Source organism: Anneissia japonica, unplaced genomic scaffold, assembly GCF_011630105.1.
Source record: "Anneissia japonica isolate Jap-2015-1 unplaced genomic scaffold, ASM1163010v1 scaffold288211_len279840_cov171, whole genome shotgun sequence".
In the NCBI taxonomy this organism is placed as follows: Eukaryota; Metazoa; Echinodermata; class Crinoidea; order Comatulida; family Comatulidae; genus Anneissia; species Anneissia japonica.
Window position 1 is genome coordinate 21,197 of NW_022720325.1, and position 23,464 is coordinate 44,660.

The 23,464-nt window shown below is 32.9% G+C and overlaps 1 protein-coding gene across 1 annotated transcript in view; it reads left to right on the top strand.

Moving 5' to 3' along the window:
* The first annotated feature begins 1,367 nt into the window (after nucleotides 1–1,367).
* The window catches only part of LOC117111296 (short transient receptor potential channel 5-like), a 48,215-nt gene continuing 26,118 nt past the window's right edge, over nucleotides 1,368–23,464 (top strand). Inside the window, exons 1-2 of the mRNA XM_033254220.1 lie at nucleotides 1,368–1,468; nucleotides 23,198–23,345. Of these exons, the coding sequence (XP_033110111.1) occupies nucleotides 1,368–1,468; nucleotides 23,198–23,345 (249 nt within the window). The remainder of the gene's footprint in view (nucleotides 1,469–23,197; nucleotides 23,346–23,464) is intronic.

A 23,464-nucleotide genomic window follows, 5' to 3' on the forward strand; every position in this document is an offset into this window, starting at 1 on the left:
TGGATAATATGAATAATATGATCATATTTATTAATCCTTCAGTTTTTTTTAAACATAACTCCTAATTTGTATTCATTATAACCAAACATGGACTTGACGAATACGTTATAATATTCGGCGTACTACATGTGTTATGTTGTGTTACGAAAGGCCTACTCAAAGTTAGCAAGATTGTTTATATTTCAAAAGTAACTTAATGGGTGTTTTAGAATATTTCACAACACAACTTAGGTGAATGATATACGTATGTTTATAGGAGTATAATGAATTTATTTATACGAATTATTGTTTGCTATTGGGTAAGGCAACTGAGTTTACATATTGTGTATAATTTTTGTAAAATATTTCTTGCCCTGATTACCTAAAAGTTGGATTTCTGGAGGCCAATGACATACATAACAATAATACTCGAAACTATATTAATAATTGTTGTGTTCCTAAACCAAAGTACAGGTCTTCCTGTAATGAAAGACCCCTCCATTTAAAGACCACTTTTCTGTGGTCCCAAGTTTTCAAAGAGACCAAAGCTCCTAAAAACCATGGAAACCCCGGTTCCAAACGTGGTCTTTAATTGAAGGAGACCTGTACTTGCATTTTTAACGTAAAAAAACAGATGAGGTGGTTGATTTGCCTCAATTTATTTGAAATAGATGCTCACGAACGTTTTCGACCATAGGTCTTTCTCAATTGATCAAGTGATATTTGCCTATGCAGCACCACCACTGATTTGTATTATATATACTGTATATATACTATATATATATATATATATATATATATAAATATATATATATATATATTAAATTTGTTATTTATTAGCGATCGAATACTTTCATATTAAAAGTATTCTATTATTAAATATTGTTATTAATCATAATTAAAATGTTTAATTTAGCACTATTTTTTAATTTCAGTTCATTTCAGTTCATTTAGAAGACCACTATGTAAATAGTTGTCCTTGTTCGCAATTTTAGAGCTATCCCTAATATATTGCGTGCATATTTTGTGTTTGTCCACAATGAATAAAATAGGTGACGTAGGACCTATCAACATGGGGAACGGCAATAAAGGCGAGATGTAGTTTGCGTTTTGGATATTGGGCATTTTCCTAGAGTTGTCTGCATAAGTAAATGCTATCACTACGTAGGAGCATGTGGCCCAGTGTGTAAGGTGTTGGACTTTAAATTGTGAGATCGAGTGCCAGGGCCCCCAGGTACGAGGGGCCCCGACAGAACAAAAGTCTCACGCCTGCAAATTTGTCGAACTTGGCATGATGAGGGCTCCCAATAACAGTCAGCGCCAGGGACCCACACATTCCGTGACGCCACTGCTCTCCACCCAGGAGTATGGGTACCTGGTAGGATGGTATGGCATTGAATGTATGGGTCGTGCGTGTTCAAGCAGCAATGACCAGGGATACTCCCAAGGGAGCAGAAAAAGTTGCACAATGTTCGGATTTGCCAGCTCAGTATCCAGTGACCAGGGAAATAATGACGCCAGCGCCTTGTATAATCGTTTGTAAAATATGCGGATTGTAACATTATCCTTTTTCTTTACTGAAACCAAATTGCATTTTTAAGATGGTCCTCTTAGAAGTAATTTCAGCTGATCAATATTATGTTCATTGCTGCTTTTGCAAGTGTAGATTCAATATATACGCCTCGGTATGTTGACATGTAGGATCGAGAGCACTTTCTATTCTTTTTCAGATTTTGCACACTCCATATTGTGAAGATATTGATGTATATATTTGCCCTTTATTTATCCAGGAAATGACTGAACTCTTTGTACTTGCTTGATAGTAGCTACTGAGTTCAGTCTATATCGCATTCGCTTGTTAGCTTTAGCTTCTGTATGTTTTCGGTAGACATTAATTGAGAAGAGTTGTCGGGGTTAAAAGGGTTTCTAAATTGTTGGTGACGTCTTGGGCACATATTTTAGTTTTATTTTTTGCTTATGTTCGTCGGTATCGCTCTACATCTCGACGTCTCTTCTATTCCTAATTGGCTAGAGCGTAATATGGAAGAAATACTCCTGAATTTGTTCATCCATTTCTTTTTAATACCGAATAGTGCTGACAAGAAAACGAGCCTTCTTACGAATATAAGCGCAAAGAAATTGTGGGTCTTCTTTTTTTGGGTCTTCGGTTTTCTTTTTTTTTTCTTTTATAGCAACCCTTATTATAGACACGAATAAAAGGCTTGTGAAAAGAAGATCCCCTCATGTTTTACAATAAAAAAAAATCAAATTAAAGGCTACCATATTTCGGTTTTATAGACACTCATGGCTCTCGATGTCACAACTGCATATGGATGGTATCTGTAATCACGAGTGACTTCAAACCTATCTCGACCTTATTATTTAATCCCTCTGAACGATGTCATTGAGAGGGACAATTGCAACCAAACTAGGCAAGCTCGTTTTGCCCCTTACGTTGTTTTTCTCTATTTTTCCCCTCAATATTTCTTTGAAATGAATATATAATGCTTTTGGTTAGTTTAATTTGAGATCGTTACCCTGTTGCATTAACAAATACGGTATGCTACTCTGCTGAAGGAAACACTAATGGTCAAATCTATTAACATGACGTAACAAACTCACATAATATATTTATAATTTTACACATACACTCATTCTACTTACCACTACAGTATTGTACCGTATACTATTACTGTATATCACCATCATACATCACCGAGCTATTGCATCGTCTGTCCTCAATTGTAATTTGTGGGACCCCGAGCATTTTTCGACTTATGCAAAATGCCCATATGTTAATATTGCGAGAGAAACACTAAAATACAAGACAAAATAAAAATAGCATTTAAACAATTGTCAAGCTAAGAAATTACATAGGGCGTATAAGATTATTAACAAGAAAAGTTTGAATTAATAATAAGCGATATGGTGAAGCATGAGTTGAATTGGCCTTTCGCACACGACCCTAAAAAGATCAAGCAAACCGTGCACTAATTAAAAATTAGTGCACGTTTGAAGATAGGAAAATAAAATTCGAAGTTACAGTTTTGACGTCACGATTGATTTATAATAATTAATATTGTATGGTCTGATATAGCGTTTCATGCAAGGAAGGTTTCAACAGTATTTTTGGTCTATCAAAAATAAAGATAGTTTGTTAAACAATTGTTACTATTCATTATTTGATATAAACCCCACTTATCAGGCTATGAATTGAGAAGTGGGTGTTTAACTGGAAACTGTACTTGCAAATTGTGCGACATAGAATTTCTCGGTGGTATGATTTTGTAATTCTGCTTAATCAAAAGGCAACAATTATCATAGTCATTATCATCATCATTATTATCATCATCATCATCATTAAAATTACATGTATATTTTATTAATCAATTCTGTAAAGGGTGACATTGGTTACTGTTGGATTCTGATGAAATAAAAAAAATATCATCCTTATAATTATTATCACGTTTAGAGAATATAATCAGACATATCTGAGAAACCTTATTGAATACAAGCTTCAAACTGCATTTAATATTTACATGTATGCCTAAGGCTAATTAATGAGAAAAAAAATCTTTTTATATTACTGTTATGATAAACATTGTATACATCGCGGATGACACAGTAATTGGGCATTAATTTTAAACGGTTTTCTTATTCAAATATTCTCTTCTGCTGTAAGGAGTTTTTTTTCCTTGTAAAATACTATAATTTGATGATTATTGTAATGTTTACCATAAAATAATAACTACAATTTGTTAAGTAATCATTATTATAAAACGAACATTTCTAAAACATAGGTTCACTATTCAAAAATATTCAGCATTTTTCATGAAATGTCCACCTCTTAACGCCAAATATACATTATTAATATTTGATATCAAATAAATTGCAAAATAGGCCCATCCTTTTAATTGAATTAAAATTATAGCTTTGAGAAATTTTCAAAATACATTTTAACAAATAAGATAAATAATAAATAGCATTTAACAACTGAATATAAAATATTATCCCTCACGGATCAAAGACTGTGGAATTACCCTACGATCAATTATTACATAATGTAGATGACGTAAATATTTTTTTTTTTCAAATCATTCTTTATTCAATAAATAAAATAGAATGGAACATACATCACAGGTCACAGCTTGGAGGACCAAGCATATGCAGGGCACTACAAAGCAAACAACAAAAGATACATAAACCGTTTAAAATCAGTCAGTAAACTATTACAGTAATTACGGATAAGATTTGGATCACGGCAATGATCACACAGACAAGATTCAATCACGGCAATATCACATATACTCATGAATTAAAATTTCTCTACATCTATACTGTAGCCCATACTCCTACGTGTACTAAAAACCATGACCACATAAACTGATTTTTTTAATAGGCCTACTTTGTAAAAATCACAATAAAAATAGGGCCTTACCAATGCAAGAAATCAATAATCTGTATTTGCACATTATCTATTTGGTTGCTGTTCCGTGATGCGGTTACGGTTTTCAATATTTAAGTGAAATTCACGAACTTATCTTGAGGGTTCATTAACTTCTTCATTTTGTTTACATTAGAAAAGTCAAGTACTATACTACAGACAATGTGGCAGCTAAAATTGGCCAACTCGAACATGCCAATTTCAAAGCTCATCAAACTCGCACTGCGTTTTATTCTGATGAACTGCCTTGTAATAATGTTGTTATTCGTACTACCAGTTTAGCATCTACTACAAACTACCATGAAAGTCAACAGGAACCTCACAACCAGTGGTGGCTCCAGAAATTTGCCGACAAAGGGTCCGACATGTTCGACGGAGGGGTACGAACCAAGGAGCCGACTGAGAGAGTTTTTATGGCTTACATGGTCTAAATTGTGCTTTTAGACCACAATATTTGGGATTGGCAAACAAAATAACGTTTATTCAATTTTGGATAGGGAAATTATCGTTTTTTAAATGTTTGATCCGACGACATCGTCGTGACGTCGGACGACATAGGGGTCCAAGCCTGTCCGACGGCGTGGCAAATGCTCTTCTTCCCCACAGGAGTCAACACTGCTCACAACAGAGATACATATTTGTGATCATGGATTTACAGTTATTTTTCACATTAAGAACCTGGAATTAAAATAAAGTTTGTCGCATGGTGAACTTTACATCCACTAGTCAATTCATAGCTCGAAAGTCTGTGTTGTTGAATTCGGAATAAATGCCCGAGGGTTAATCTCAAACGATGAATAAATAGCGACAATGGCTTTACTAACTATATTTAATTTGATAGGTTAAAAATACTGTCGCATGAATGGAACAAGAATGTGTCAAATAAGTAACTGTCTAGATAACAATAGAGGTCTTTAGATTGTAAACGCTTCGAATGGCAGCATAGATGCAAGACGACCGATGAGGCTTATCTAATTAACACTTCACGAAAAAAAGTTATTGCCTGAAGGCTTGTGATATGGATCCTACTTTGAAAGTGATGTTGATTGATCTACGGGAGAATGAACATTCTAGAAGAATATGTAGAACTTGGCATTAAGTATCCCGGTACTATTATTACTCCTCATAAGCAGCGTCGTCGCTAATTGGCATTAAGTAGCAACGATGCTGTGTAATGTAATAGCGCCAAGCAATATGAAAAATCACTTCAACTTAAAACCACCATTAAAAAAAAAAGGCAAATGTCATTATTAGAATACGGTAGATTGCGTGATTGGATGAGATTGTGGATATTAAATTTCAAGGTAAACCAGTTAATATTAACTAAAATTAAAACTAAAAGTTTATAAGGCAGTCCAGTAATCGTGATCTTCTTGTACTAGCTCTCTGTTTACACCATTTAGGCCTAGGACTACCTACACCAACATGACTGGAAGAGTAAGAGGCGGGCTATTCACGCAAAGCCACTCAGCCACTCAGTTAAGAGGTCCAATCCTCGACTGCACTGTTAGGCCTATTATATATCTAGATTCAGCATAAGTTAGCTCTGGACATAAATTTGGTTATATATACATATATATCTGTCTCTTATACACATCTAGATGTGTATAAGAGACAGGTATATCACCATCATACATCACCGAGCTATTGCATCGTCTGTCCTCAATTGTAATTTTCTGTAGCGTGAAGCGGATGGGAGTTTGATACTCCCTCTGGATGCACCAATCTCCTTACAATATGCTAGGTTTTCTAGTGTTTTTTTTTCTTTCTTTGTTTTTTTTTTCTTTTTTTTTTTTCAATTTTATTAAAATGTATAAATATTCCAAAATAACCAACGCACTGAACAAAGTTATTTCAGAAAAAGCAAATAAAAACTCATTTGGCTATTAAATATGAAAGTAGAAGTAGGGCGTAAACGGGCGGTGAGGCTCCTGGCAAAGGCTTCTTTATGCCCCACTACCCTTTCCCTCCTACTCACGTAGGACTCCAGGTGGTAAAGGTGCAATGCCCCTGTGCGCTTCGACATTACTGACGTTTTAATGGCTTATTATGATGTTTTTTACCCGGTCTGCTCATCAATTCCGATTATTAGCCCGGGCTGTTTGAAGTCGTTGGGACCCTAGCCTTAGCCATGAGTGCATACTCAAACTTGTTACACCACTAAGTAATGCAAATTTACATAATTATTCGTGATGTAATAAATAAATTTTCGGATAAAATCACGAAATCAAGTGAAACTCAATGCAGTCAAATTCAGTTACACTGTATTGTTTTCATAAAGGAAAATAGGCCTATGTTCTGTGACGTCGTCGGACCCGAGAATAGTACTATCAAAATATACGGTGTATGCTGAGCTAATATGGTTTGTTAATTTTTGTATCTATGTAAGTTATGTAAACTTTTCTGATACTACCTTGGAGGACATTATTTCAGTAGGCTATCTAAAGCCTGCTCTCTCAAGCTGCGACAAACTCCTAATAGAGGGATGCAGCTTACAAGAAGAAAAAGCCCGAGAGTTCAGAGTATCAAGTTTTTTTGGGTTTTTTTTACAAAACATGTGACATGCCTAAATATGATCATGATGACATCACATCATGACTATTAATGGACATACAGCAGTTTCTTGTCAAAGAAAAACTGATAATCTGAGAGCTTTTATTTAGCTAACTTTTTGATAATCTAATCAAGTGGGGATAAACACCCAGGGCGTTTATTTTTTAGAGAGAGCAGAAAGAGTGAGATAAAACAATATTTATGTTTCATTTTAAGATCATTTTACATCTTAATTGTCTAAAACGCCCTAATCATGTTAAAATGTTGGATAGGAGAAATTAGGAAAACTTCATTAAATGTGGATGAACAATTATTGTTATAATAACGTACTGGCTAAAACCAAACATTCATCGTACGACCAACAGAACAAATCGCAGAAAACGTGAAAAAATGGTAAGAATAGACCTATATAATCTTTTTTATATTTTAACTAAATATCAAACAATATGATATTTAGAATTTACCGTTATAAAAGCGATTTACTTAGAAACTTATTAATTGAAGCATCAATCCATCAATTGTTGACATCATTAACAGTATGCACACTGTTTTATAAATCATGCCTTCAAATCTTGTTCTATTCCATTCCTTTTTTTTCTTGAAGGATATTATAATAAACTTATCAATGTTGTTTTCTCAAATTCTCCAATCTACCATGTATTGACGGAGTCAATCGAATTGCGGGCAGGAGGAAAACGCCCCTCCAGTCAAATTTAATAGATCTTCTAGTAAGATCACTTTAGATTGGCACATCACACAATAAGGTCTCTCATACAGTTTTCCAAGTATTCATTGTGTAATACGCAATACATTTCGAAAAAAGGGATCTATGGGCTGTATACCACTCGGTATATCTCAGCGGAAGGTCTTTGGTTCGAGTCCCGATGGAGTGTTTTTTCCTAAATATTTAAATTTTTTTTATCGTAAACATAAAGGAGAATAAATAATTGTCGTCAGCAGCAGATCTAAATATGTCATTTTTTTTCGCATTAAACTTTACTAATCGGTTTAGTTCCCACATTTTTGTAATATCACCTTTGTTGTATTGGCCTTAACACACGATAGGCCTAATACTCGGTGTATATTATACCGTAGGCTACTAATGATATGTTTATGACTGTTGTCTAAATTATGTTTTTCCAATCATCAACTTTGAAACATTGTGCAATTTACACATCGAGTTAATAGTATACCGGTACGGTGGGTTTACGATATGCTGTTTAAACACAATTATTATACCGTATTATGTAGATAGACGAATAATCACATTTACTATTTATATATCCGGGAATCATGAATCTCGGAATCTTATATCTGTGTAAACAATGAACACACTTTTTTTTAAATACAACTGTAGCTGAAATATGAATACAACACAATGACATTTGCTAAAGAGAGCAAGCAAACAATAATGTTATGAAAATGTATAGTCATTTCTTAAAATATTCATAAGGGAAATCAATTTAATGCTCTAAACAAAGTGTGTTTTGTTGCTTTAATACATCTTAATATTAGTATTGGTACCATAATTGAGTGCTAGTATCTACATTGAATACCAAAATATTTGTAACATGATGTCAGTGGTGGCGCCAGAGGGGTGGGGTGGGGGCTATAGCCCCTCGTCGAAGAAGCCTAGCCCCCCCCCCCCCACCCGGTCGGAGAAGACGAATACGACGAATACGTTCCGTCGGGGAATAAAAAATATTTTTAAAAAATATGTTTACATGTCTGTTCGTTTAGCAACCATATCACCTTCATTGACTTATTTGTGTATCGTTTGTGTTAACTTTTCATCACAATAATAACAAAAACAACAATAATAATAATAATAATAATTATTATTATTATTATAACGTAAATTCACGTGCCGTTTTATTGCAAGTTATCTGACTACCGTATAAAGTATATTACTTTTCACATTGAATTAAGTCCATGAAACAACATATATTCTTCTTCACAATGAATTAATTACGTTCAAACATTGGAACGTAAGTCAGCAGAACGGTGTCAAGTGTCAAAACAGCGTTTTGACACTATTTTCAAAAATGTCAGTGCTTATTAATGTTATCTTTGAAATTAAAAAAAAAAAAAAAAAAAATACCCCTTGATTTCGAACTGGGGGAGTTTGTATTGTGACGTTCCCGGTGACATCGTGTTTACTTAATTCATCGTAGTATAATACCCGTATTGTCACAAATTGGTGGCCTTAAAATTTACAGTAGGACATTATTCCTATTCGTAATTTTGTTGTTAATAATTCACAATCACGTGGATTATGAAAAACCTGGATTTCGCCATGATGGGAGGATAGTATTGTAATGTTATACGGTGTTTTTTTTTTTTTAATAATATAAAATTTAAAACGGATTTGAAAATAATTTAGTTGTGGTTACATTGCATACTCTTTGTTTCTCGTTGTTTTAATAAAAAATTGGTTTTGGAATTTCGACATTCAAAAACATACATGAAGTCATTACGGTAGTTTGATGCCTATCAAATAACTGATAAAAATTTACCAAAATTCGTCAAACATCCGTAGATTCCAGGGAAATTCGCTCCCCTGGACCCCCTGTAGCCTCTAGGCGGCTTCTCCCAGCCAAGTGAGGCTCGCTTCGCTCGCCTAGCCCCCACCCCGTCGGGGCCTTTAGCCCGTCGGGGCCTTTAGTCCCCCTGTCGGGCAGATCCTGGCGCCATCACTGCATGACGTGACATTACAAATAGAAAATCAGTTGCCATGAAGAAAAAATCAGGCGCCCCTGTTTTGAATGTTCTTAGATGTTTTAACACGTAATACTCAATTTCATTTCCAAGACTTTTTTTTCCACTTTTTGGTCCACCGAGTCGTGACCGACGAATGGGCTTGAACTGTTCGGCGGGGACCGAATGGGTTAATCCCCCTTTGCAATTGACATCGAAATGGTTGTATCGAAAACAAAAGTTGCTGAGCGTGTTTACATTATTTTATTCACGTTTAGATACTGTTTTAGCTTCAGTTTTGGGTCAATTATGCAGTTTGTGATAAAAGCACCTACTAGGTGTAGATGTAAAATGCGAACAATTTTGATATTATGCTATTAGGATTTGATCCCAGGTGACATCGGCGACAGTTAATAAATTACCCATCAAAGCTAAGAGGAAGGGGTGAGATTTGAATATTATATAGCGTAGAGGGGATTTTTTTTTGTCAATCATTAGGATGGTTGTTGCATGACATGAATAAATAGCCTATGGAATATTTAAAGCGTTTTCATGTGCTACATTAAGGCATTTAAGGAACTTCAAATCGTAGTCTCCATATAGATAAATTAATGCTGACAAGACTAAGTTGGCATTTATAAATCAGTTGTTTAAACATCATAGCAATAGTTCACTGTCCTCTGTCATTGACTAGCCATGATAGTTCATTGTTCTCTGTCCTAGGCTGTAGTAAACTGTATCATCTATTATTATTATTATTATTCATATTATTATTATTCTTTTAAATTACTTGTATTAAAGTTTTTTTTTTCATAATGATAACATTATTATTATTATTATTATTATTACATCAGACATGTTGGTTGTGAGTCTTGGTTGCTTACCATCCATATATTTATTATTATTGTTAATACTACTTAATTATTATTGTTTCTGTAAATCTTGATTGGTGGTATCCTTTTTCTTATATATATAATAATAACATGAGGTAACAGGGTAATAAGGTCCGCTAGTCACAAGAATATATATTGGGTTTTTTCTATTATTATTTTTATTATAAAGGTTCGCTAGTCATAATCAAGACAAAAATGGTTCCAATAACATAATTAAAAAAATGTTCGCTAGTCATAATATAGTAAAAGAAATAATTATTATGACTAGCGAACTTCATTTTATATTATGACTAGCGAACTTCATTTTATATTATGACTAGCGAACTTCATTTTATATTATGACTAGCGAACTTCATTTTATATTATGACTAGCGAACTTCATTTTATATTATGACTAGCGAACTTCTTTTTATATTATGACTAGCGAACTTCATTTTATATTATGACTAGCGAACTTCATTTTATATTATGACTAGCGAACTTCATTTTATATTATGACTAGCGAACTTCATTTTATATTATGACTAGCGAACTTCATTTTATATTATGACTAGCGAACTTCATTTTATATTATGACTAGCGAACTTCATTTTATATTATGACTAGCGAACTTCATTTTATATTATGACTAGCGAACTTCATTTTATATTATGACTAGCGAACTTCATTTTATATTATGACTAGCGAACTTCATTTTATATTATGACTAGCGAACTTCATTTTATATTATGACTAGCGAACTTCATTTTATATTATGACTAGCGAACTTCATTTTATATTATGACTAGCGAACTTCATTTTATATTATGACTAGCGAACTTCATTTTATATTATGACTAGCGAACTTCATTTTATATTATGACTAGCGAACTTCATTTTATATTATGACTAGCGAACTTCATTTTATATTATGACTAGCGAACTTCATTTTATATTATGACTAGCGAACTTCATTTTATATTATGACTAGCGAACTTCATTTTATATTATGACTAGCGAACTTCATTTTATATTATGACTAGCGAACTTCATTTTATATTATGACTAGCGAACTTCATTTTATATTATGACTAGCGAACTTCATTTTATATTATGACTAGCGAACTTCATTTTATATTATGACTAGCGAACTTCATTTTATATTATGACTAGCGAACTTCATTTTATATTATGACTAGCGAACTTCATTTTATATTATGACTAGCGAACTTCATTTTATATTATGACTAGCGAACTTCATTTTATATTATGACTAGCGAACTTCATTTTATATTATGACTAGCGAACTTCATTTTATATTATGACTAGCGAACTTCATTTTATATTATGACTAGCGAACTTCATTTTATATTATGACTAGCGAACTTCATTTTATATTATGACTAGCGAACTTCATTTTATATTATGACTAGCGAACTTCATTTTATATTATGACTAGCGAACTTCATTTTATATTATGACTAGCGAACTTCATTTTATATTATGACTAGCGAACTTCATTTTATATTATGACTAGCGAACTTCATTTTATATTATGACTAGCGAACTTCATTTTATATTATGACTAGCGAACTTCATTTTATATTATGACTAGCGAACTTCATTTTATATTATGACTAGCGAACTTCATTTTATATTATGACTAGCGAACTTCATTTTATATTATGACTAGCGAACTTCATTTTATATTATGACTAGCGAACTTCATTTTATATTATGACTAGCGAACTTCATTTTATATTATGACTAGCGAACTTCATTTTATATTATGACTAGCGAACTTCATTTTATATTATGACTAGCGAACTTCATTTTATATTATGACTAGCGAACTTCATTTTATATTATGACTAGCGAACTTCATTTTATATTATGACTAGCGAACTTCATTTTATATTATGACTAGCGAACTTCATTTTATATTATGACTAGCGAACTTCATTTTATATTATGACTAGCGAACTTCATTTTATATTATGACTAGCGAACTTCATTTTATATTATGACTAGCGAACTTCATTTTATATTATGACTAGCGAACTTCATTTTATATTATGACTAGCGAACTTCATTTTATATTATGACTAGCGAACTTCATTTTATATTATGACTAGCGAACTTCATTTTATATTATGACTAGCGAAAAACAGCGTTTTGACACTATTTTTAAAAATGTCAGTGCTTATTAATGTTATCTTTGAAATAAAAAAAAAAATACCCCTTGATTTCGAACTGGGGGAGTTTGTATTGTGACGTTCCCGGTGACATTGTGTTTACTTAATTCATCGTAGAATAATACCCGTATTGTCACAAATTGGTGGTCTTACAATTTACAGTAGGACATTATTCTTATTCGTAATTTTGTTAATAAAAAAATAATTCACAATCACGTGGATTATGAAAAACTTGGATTTCGCCAGGATGGGAGGATAGTATTGTAATGTTATACGGTGTTTTTTTTTAATAATATAAAATGTAAAACGGATTTGAAAATAAGTTAGTTGTGGTTACATTGCATACTCTTTGTTTCTCGTTGTTTTAATAAAAAATTGGTTTTTGGAATTCGAAATTAAAAAACATACATGAAGTCATTACGGTAGTTTGATGCCTATCAAATAACTGATAAAAATTTACCAAAATTCGTCAAACATCCGTAGATTCCAGGGAAATTCGCTCCCCTGGACCCCCTGTAGCCTCTAGGCGGCTTCTCCCAGCCAAGTGAGGCTCGCTTCGCTCGCCTAGCCCCCACCCCGTCGGGGCCTTTAGCCCCCTGTCGGGCAGATCCTGGCGCCATCACTGCATGACGTGACATTACAAATAGAAAATCAGTTGCCATGAAGGAAAAATCAGGCGCCACTGTTCTGACTGTCCTTAGATGTTTTAACACGTAATACTCAATTTCATTTCCAAGACTTTTTTTCCACTTTTTGGTCCACCGAGTCGTGACCGACGAATGGGCTTGAACTGTTCGGCGGGGACCGAATGGGTTAATCCCCCTTTGCAATTGACATCGAAATGGTTGTAGTGTAACAATCGAAAACAAAAGTTGCTGAACGTGTTTACATTATTTTATTCACGTTTAGATACTGTTTTAGCTTCAGTTTTGGGTCAATTATGCAGTTTGTGATAAAAGCTACTAGGTGTAGATGTAAAATGCGAACAATTTTGATATTATGCTATTAGGATTTGATCCCAGGTGACATCGGCGACAGTTAATAAATTACCCACCAAAGCTAAGAGGAAGGGGTGAGATTTGAATATTATATAGCGTGGAGGGGATTTTTTTTTTGTCAATCATTAGGATGGTTGTTGCATGACATGAATAAATAGCCTATGGAATATTTAAAGCGTTTTCATGTGCTACATTAAGGCATTTAAGGAACTTCAAATCGTAGTCTCCATACAGATAAATTAATGCTGACAAGACTAAGTTGGCATTTATAAATCAGTTGTTTAAACATCATAGCAATAGTTCACTGTCCTCTGTCATTGACTAGCCATGATAGTTCATTGTTCTCAGTACTAGGCTGTAGTAAACTGTATCATCACTTATCATCTATTATTATTCATATTATTATTATTCATATTATTATTATTATTATTCATATTATTATTATTATTATTATTATTATCATTATTATTATTCTTTTAAATTACTTGTATTAATTTTTTTTTCATAATGATAACAATAATGAGGCTAATTATTATTATTATTATTATTATTATTATTATTATTATTATTATTATTACATCAGACATGTTGGTAGTGAGTCTTGGTTGCTTACCATCCATATATTTATTATTATTGTTAATACTACTTAATTATTATTGTTTCTGTAAATCTTGATTGGTGGTATCCTTTTTTTTTTTTATATATAATAATAACATGAGGTAACAGGGTAATAAGGTCCGCTAGTCACAAGAATATATATTGGGTTTTTTCTATTATTATTTTTATCATAAAGGTTCGCTAGTCATAATCAAGACAAAAATGGTTCCAATAACATAATTAAAAAAATGTTCGCTAGTCATAATCTAGTAAAAGAAATAATTATTATGACTAGCGAACTTCATTTTATATTATGACTAGCGAACTTCATTCTATATTATGACTAGCGAACTTCATTTTATATTATGACTAGCGAACTTCATTTTATATTATGACTAGCGAACTTCTTTTTATATTATGACTAGCGAACTTCATTTTATATTATGACTAGCGAACTTCATTTTATATTATGACTAGCGAACTTCATTTTATATTATGACTAGCGAACTTCATTTTATATTATGACTAGCCAATTTCATTTCGTAAGGACTAGGGAACCTTCTGAATAGCGGTCCTTTATTATTATTTGGTGAGTCGAATGGCCGAGCGGTTAGCAGGGGCGCCGCAAGCTATAGCCATAATATCGGCGCTGGTTCGAACGGCACGCTCGCCTATGGTTCTGGTGGTAGAACAAGTCTTCTCGGATAAGGACTATAAACCGTAGGCCCAGTGTATACAGTGGCTCGTGTGCACTATAAAGAACCCTGTAATCCTTCGAGACGAGTAGGGGGATACCCCGGTGTACTGAAACAGACAGCCTCTGTGGTGGACGACGAGAGTTGCTGGTACCGGGTTACCGGGTAGCACAGACACGAAGGGACCCTTAGGGGCGAAGAAAGTCATTGATCGAGTCACTAGTCCACATTTCAAGCGCCCTGAGCATCTTACATTAGATGGATTTGTGCGCTATATAAAACTACACTATTATTATTATTATTATTATTATTAGCGAACCCTTTCCAGTAAAAAATTATTGTATTTTTCAGCTTTTCAAACCGAACTTTTTAGGTTGTTGAAAAAAAACTAACGTCATATTTTCAGGTGTCTCACAAAATGTCAGCTTGGTCAATATTCATCAATTGTAATCTAGGCCTAACTTATCGCAATACTCTGATTTTATATCTCTAGCGGGGATACAAAGTTTAAAGATAGTTGGGACTACAGTCCACAGGTCTAACCCAGCAAAACAAATTGTGAAGTGTGGCATTGCTGTTCCAGGATGTGCTGTGCTTTACTTGTGAGTGGCAGCGACATTTGGTTGGCTCAAACTCTAACTTAGAAAATTCATGAGAATGTCTAATTTACGCTTAAGCGAGTCACATCCAACTGGAACAGATTAGCAGTGGCGTATCCAGGGGCGCACGCCACTCCAAAAATTACTTGTGACCCCAGTCGCCCCCACAACCCACCTCAAAAATCACTTGCAAGTAGTTAAAAATCACCTAAAATCACCTTATATTGTGAGTTAGCGCCCCACTTTACCCCATCAGCACCCACATTTCAAGACTTCTAGATTAGGCCTAAGTCACCATCCTTATTAATGACGAAAGTAGTTTCGATCGGAAAAATGCTGGTATTCAAGCATATAAGATATAAATATAGAATATAATCACCGGTATTGACTATAGTGCATGACCGAGCTAGAACCTGTACATCATCTAAGACGAAACAGTGCTCAGAAAATATGGAAACGAACACCTACATTTATTTTCAACAGAAAAAAGGGCAGAAAACATTTCAATATTATTTCGAGTGAAAACTACAATGGGAGATGGTATGGACGAATTAAAGGTCTTGTATCATATTTCTTTGAAGGAAACTGCTCCTTCTTTGGTTGTTCTTTGCAAAAGGAAGCTTTAAGATCTATTAATTAAGAAGACTTTCAAGTACCACTCAGCCCCGCTTTTTAAAATTACAAATTAAAATATTTGATACACTCAAGAAAAAAAGATGCTGTTTTTATGTTCCAAAACAACGGCAAACTTCCTTCTGCTTTCAATTTCTTTTTTTCACACTTACAGTTCTATACACAACTACCACACCAGAAATTATAACAATATAATATTTATATTTAGACGTACTAATACAGGTCAATGGACTATAGCTTATGAGGGTACTAAGATATGGATTACCCTGCCACTAGACATAAAAAGAAGTCTTAATGTATTCAAATTAAAAATAAATATATGCCACCTTGAAAATATGCAAACTTAACAATTTTTAAAATTTTAATTAACTTGAGTATTTTAAAAGATTGTCTCTGTTTGTTTCTAAATAGCTATTAAAATCACTATACTGTATATTCAAATAACATTCATTTTAATCCCTTCTTATAATCTCTAACCATAATGTGTATAGGCCCTAGGATATGTGTTGGTAAATAGAAAGTTATTTATATAATACAGAATTATGATTCCCCTCATATTTTAAAGTTCTGAATTTTAAAGTATGATTTTTAAAGATTATTATTATTATTATTATTAATTTCTTATATTTTTTATTTACTTATTTATCATATTTTAATAATTCAATCATTTGTATTCATATATATATATATATATATATTTTTTTTTTTTTTTTTTTTTTTTTTTTTTTTTTTTTTTTGAAGTGACGCCCAATTGAAAGCTTTGCTTGTCGTGGTTTTCCCCTTTTCACCAATTTGTAACTCTTGTGTTCTTTGTAAGGTGAAAAAAAGATGTGGAATAAAGATTGACTGGTTTATTGATTATTTTGAACAATGTTTATATAGGTGTGTTTTGATTTATGAAATGTATCTTAGGGTCAAATAAGGGTGGGGACCTTTGCATTAATCTAAACTAAACTAACTTCATACTGGTTTCACTTGACTTCTGAGCAGATAAGAACTCATTTTGTAAAATTACTAGTGCCCTCTCTGAAGCGTATTTTTTATATTAGCACTTATAAACAGTAGACGATTATACACACAATGTGTGTCAGTGTCAGTACCGCAGATTACAAACTACTGTAACAAATGAAATATTTTCAAACTCAATTTTCAGCATCTAACTGAAAAGTATAGACTCACAGGACATTATTCTAATTGTGTAAACCATAATAAGATATTTAAAGAATGACAATCTACAAAGTTTTCAGACAATTACTGTATTTTCATATTTTCGATCTCAATATTTTTGACGTATTTTCAATAGGCCTATTAATGGATTGCCATTTTCAGAACCACAAACATTGCCCATATTCCCAAGATTCTTATTAATAGATAAATTTGAGACGAAAAGCGTGAATGTACTCAACTGGCTCTAGTACAGTACGGTATGCATCATTCAGTAGTAAGCATACATAATAATAATAATAATAATAATAATAATAATAATAATAATAATAATAATAATAATAATAATAATAATAATAATGCTAAATATCTAGATATAAAATAATGTGATTATCTTACTAGTCTATACATGGCGAATTACAATACAAGCAAATATTAGTGTGTTGTTTTATTTTGACAATGTGGTTTACGTTTAATTCTTATTTTTTATTCATTAATATTACTATTTTCTATATATGCGTGTTATTTTTAATCATTTTGTAGCTCAAACCGATGGTGGTGATTTAATTAAACATTTCAACCCTTATCACTGTGTTCGTGTCTTTTTAAAAATCATTATTCTTCTCGTTCAGAACCACATTATAATTTGAAGTTATAGTAACCAACTGATCAAACTCAATGGAATCAACAGAGGAAGATCTTTATTTTAATCTGGTGGAATTGGCAAAAATGTCCCAAGTGCATTTGTAAATGTGTATTTGACATATTATTTTTAAAAGTTTAAAATAACGTATATTTGAGCACGCCCGTAAAAATTCAGACGCGTAAATGTGTTATAATAACATTGTACGTCTGACATGTTCTTTGAAATAAAAAAGCAAATTCAATTTTTATTCTGCTAGAAAGCCCACACAATGAAATCAAATTGGAAATACTTTGTTCAAAATGTCTCGCACATCACAGGGTGACGTGTGTCAAAATATTGTGGTCTGATATGTATATACTATGTTTTGAAGATCAATTCACAAGGTACATGATAAAACATACATTTTGTCTGCTCTATTTTGTCCAATCTCATGACCTGTTTTTTTGTTTTATACCAGTAAACTATCAATATCTAAAAAGTTAGATTATTGATTAGTTTTATTAGGTTCAACGCCGGGCTCTCACTACGTCGTACGACCGTCGGCCGACGCATCCAACCCCGCTCGCTTCCTGTGAAATTTAGACGACGGCATTCTGAACGTCATTAAAAACGGTCCTTTGCGCGCGTGGCGTTGCCTTCTCCATATAATCGCTTTGGCCGACGGCAGTCGGGCGCAGTGAGTTCTCGGCTTATGGGGATTATTCTGCATTTGATTGTCTTTAAAGATCTCGAATTCCCTGTTTCTCAGTTTGTTTATCGTTAAAAAGAAATGTACAAAGGATAACTACAATAATAATAATTAAAAAAAACAACATAACACCTGTAGGCCTATTTGATAATTAGAACTAATTAGAATCAACTAGCGACGCGAGGTATGATCGTGCGTTCACATAACGACGATTTAAGTGTGATGTCTGATCACTTCATCTACTTTATGGATTATTTTCTAAAGTTATAAATCTAGCTAGACATATAATGAGATAATGCCAAATCCAGGATCCTTTCAATGTCTTAAATGAGCTCAAGGATATCTAGTTAAAATATTCCTGTTTACTATTGCCGTAATACAGTACGTGGCACTTGATGTATGTACGCCATGACGAGTGATGTGTGAAGTGCGTAGGGCCTACATTCGGAACTCAAATTAAACGCACAATATTAATTGTTAGTGCCGCAGATTTTTATTGTCGTTGCAAGAGCACTTGAGATTCGAAGCTATTGGACAGCCTGACTATGTTTACAAGAAAAATTGTTGATAAGCACCAATGGAGGACTCTTTAATAATTTACAAAGTAGGCCTAGCTGTTAGCATTTTGTAATGTCCATTTTGTCCATATAATGTCAATTCTTAGATATTCTCTATAGTATGGAAAAATCTGAAAACTCATACACATTTTTATTTAGAACATTGAATTGCTAATTCAAATGGAGAAAATGAGTTATCAACTTACAAAGACAAAGATTACAACAATTTTAGGTGAATAAACAAATTTTAGCCAAAAAAATAATAATTTCCTTTTTTTTCTTACATTTGCCAATATTTAGCAACGAAATTTTTAACAAGAAAGTGTAGGTACATTATATTGTGTATATTGTGCTGTTTGATATGAAGAAAGGTAAAAGGTAGCTCTGATATAATGTTCCTTCTCCCATTTTATCTCTGTCTCATCCGTCTGTACACTCCCTCTCTTAACCACGTAATTGAAAACACCGCTACTGCCTCTATCCCTAGTCAGGCTCTGTCCGATATAGGTAAATTTAAAAGAAGAGATATCTGTACTGTGTTTTAATGTTCAATTTTTCATAATTAACAGAAACAATTGGTCTTATTATTTGCAGCCATCGTACAAGTACAAATAGGTCTACTTACACGTAGTATTAAATAAAATCGAATAATTGTTGGACTAAAGCTGTGTTCTCAATTTCTGAACAATACCATTATCATAATAAATTTTAGATAACCGATAAAAATCGATAAAACATAATTAAAATTGTTATTTGGCAGCCATTAGGTACGTAAATTCCCAAATTACCCGAATGTATGTTGTGTTAGAAGCTTATGCCATACGTGTTGTTTTGAAATGTTGCTTTAAATATATTACAAATTCGTGACAAGCCCAACGTTGTAAACCTCTGGACGCAATAACACGACGACCTTTATCAACACCTGGCCTATATTTTGCACAAGTGATATACGATAGATATTAATGTCGGCATTTACAGTGTAGGCTAATTGCTAGTAGACCATTTCATTATGTCAAGTCAAGTACTGGTGCTCATAAACTGTTCAAGTTTAAACTTCCCTTCCATGTTTATACACCTAGATTACCAATCTTCCTCTTCTTCGTTTATGCCTATAATGATATAGAGTACGTAAAGTGGTATGAATTCCACAACTTAATAACACTCATTGTTGTATCTATCTTTATTAAACTGAATTGAAAATTATATGTTTCCATACGGTATTACAAAATGAAGAGTCGCTAAAAACAAACAAGATATTTATTTATTTAATATTATCTATTTATATTATTCTGTATTCACTTGATACATTTTTATTATACTGTTTTAAGTAGGGTAACCCAGGTTAGTAATGGCATTTCTTTCGACTTCAATCAACAGCATTGAATTGTAATTCCCCTGCGAAAGGTCCGCCAATTTAAATTTAAAAATGGCCGCCGTGGCGCGTAACACATGGTCATGTAACGTACCATTGGGAAGGCAATGACACATTGATCATTTTTCTCCATTACACCTATAGTTACTGAATAATTTGCCGTTAAAAATGTCACATGGCCAATTGAATATTGTCAAGAGTCATAACTTGACAATCATCAAATACGATCGTGCTAGGTATCGCTAGAAAGTTCCAAATAGGAATGTTTTACTGTATCACTTTTTAACATGTTGGTAAGGAATGTTATGGCTAAAATATGGTGGGTTGGTTCAGATTCTTCCAAAGGCACTGGTTGGTTGGTTGCTCATATTATACTTAATATATTTATCCATGGCACCGACACAGGTGACCACACATAAGGTCACTTAATTTGCTTAATTCAAAATTGCACCCTTTCAGAAATTACCAATTGAGATCTTTGTAAAACTGCTAGTTGATGTGGAGTTGATTTTGGTGGAAAATTGTTCAGAATAATGTATATAATAATTCAAATAGTCTAATGAAATATTATCATAGATGGTTGCATAATTGGTATCAAACATTTATATATTTATATTTAGTCTAATAATAAACCATTTGTTCAAAAAAAAAAAAGACTGGAAATGCTATTATCGACCTTTGATCAATATCGTCAGGTACATTTTTATTTTCGTAAGTAATATTCAGAGAGTTTTTTTGTATCAAATTGTTCCAAATTTTTGTATTTCTCCAGAAATGCTGTTAGGGAGCTTTGACACCTATTGCAATACATTTCTATATCTTCATAACTTTTAGTCAGAGAGTTGCTTTTCGGTTTCATATTGTTGAGAACGTTTATTTTTATCTTATCTAACAAGAAAATGTTGTCCAGAATTGATAGGTAATGGCCATATTCATCGACCCATTATTTCGACTTTATAATATGTCAAAAGTCAATCTCAACAATTCAAGTAGGCCTATAGCATTTTTTTAGAGATCCGTAGTGAGGAATGAGCGTTGCAAAGTAGGTCTAAAACCGAAAGCAATGCTGTTACTCAAAGCATAGATAAATTAGGCCCACTTACTTATAAAGGTCTAGCATTTTCAAGTAGAAAATATGATGAAACTAGAAATATACCATTGTTTTCCTCTGTGGAGTTTCTATTTCACTGAAATTGTTCATTTTCCATTAAATAAGAGTTGAACTTGCTTTATATTTTGAGAAAATCAAGCACATTTAGTTAACTTTGCTTATATACACACATATGGAAATGATTGAACTCATGAATACTAATGTGGTTTTGAAACTGATTAAAAAGCAAGTGAAAATTGTTTTTACCTGAAGTAAATGTCAAATAATTAGGTATTTGTGACATGTTTGTTGATGAAATCTTTAAATAATTAACTTAATTGTGTGAGAAATAGGCCTAAATATTATATTAGGTGGAAGTTAACTCTGACACTCGTATCGTAGTTTCACGATAGAGTTCATTGTTTTTTGTAAATTGCTGTCAGCAATTATACATGTTTTATGTAATTATGTCTGTAGTTGTGACATTATTTCGAGTCTTATCCTACTTATTTAAACATAGGCCTATACATTTTATATAATAGTAAGTATATATTATACATTTAACTTTAAAAGAGTAACATAAAAGTGTGAAAATTGTTGCCCCAACTTAGATTGGGGCAACCTTGGTGGGACTTGCTATCAATGTAGAAGCCTTGCAACTGACCCACTAGGGCTTCGCCGGAAATTCGAATATGAACGCAACGCTACAGGTAGGTCTTGACGCACTGCAAATAAAGATACGCCCCAAATGCGTCCCCAATACGCGAGGCCCTGAGTGTCAAATGTTTAGACTTTAATTAATCAATCGATAAGTATTACAAGATTATATTGTAAGGCATATTTATTGAATATTGCTACGTCTTTAACTTTTATAAAGGCTTTTGCAAATAAAAGAATAATTACCATTTAAATGAAGAACAATTGTGAGCCCATGAAGTTTATAATGTTGACACAAACATTTAAATATATGCACAGGTAGCAAAAATTTGATTGTACAGTAGCTAAAATACTGTGATAGACGTTCCTTATTTGGTCTTCTAGAGTAATGTATTAGCTCATAGTAACATGTCAACAATTTTGATATAATTGAGGAAATAAAAATCGGAATATAGAAAACTTTTGATAGTATAGTTATAGAAATAGTAACAGTAGCAGTAACAGTAGGGCTAACACAACAACGACAGTACAGTAACAGGAGTAACAGCAGCAGTAACAGTAAAACAATAACCTTTTAATATACCCGCTCCAATATGGCATTACATTACAGTAATTGTATATAGGTCTATTTGATTAGTGAGTGCATAAGAATTTTGATGATGATAATTGTGATTATTATTTTTATTTTTCTTCACGGTGAGTCCTATTTCTAGGAGATACAAATTGATCTACACGACACGGCTGCATAATGTCATTTTCAGATTGTCTATAAATTGGTTCTCAGATATCATCAAAGTGCTTCTAGAACATGGCATCCAACTCGGGGACAGTCTACTGCGATCGGTTGATGAACAGTTCACCTTTGGCGTACAGCTTATATGTGAGCATATTAAGCGAAAAAATCTACCGGTAAGTATCTCATGATTTGTATCACCACCTCTTGTGTTTGAAACGAGATACAATATGATCCAAACATACCAAATACCAGGAAGGTGTTGAAAGTACAATTGAATTTAATATGTTGTTTT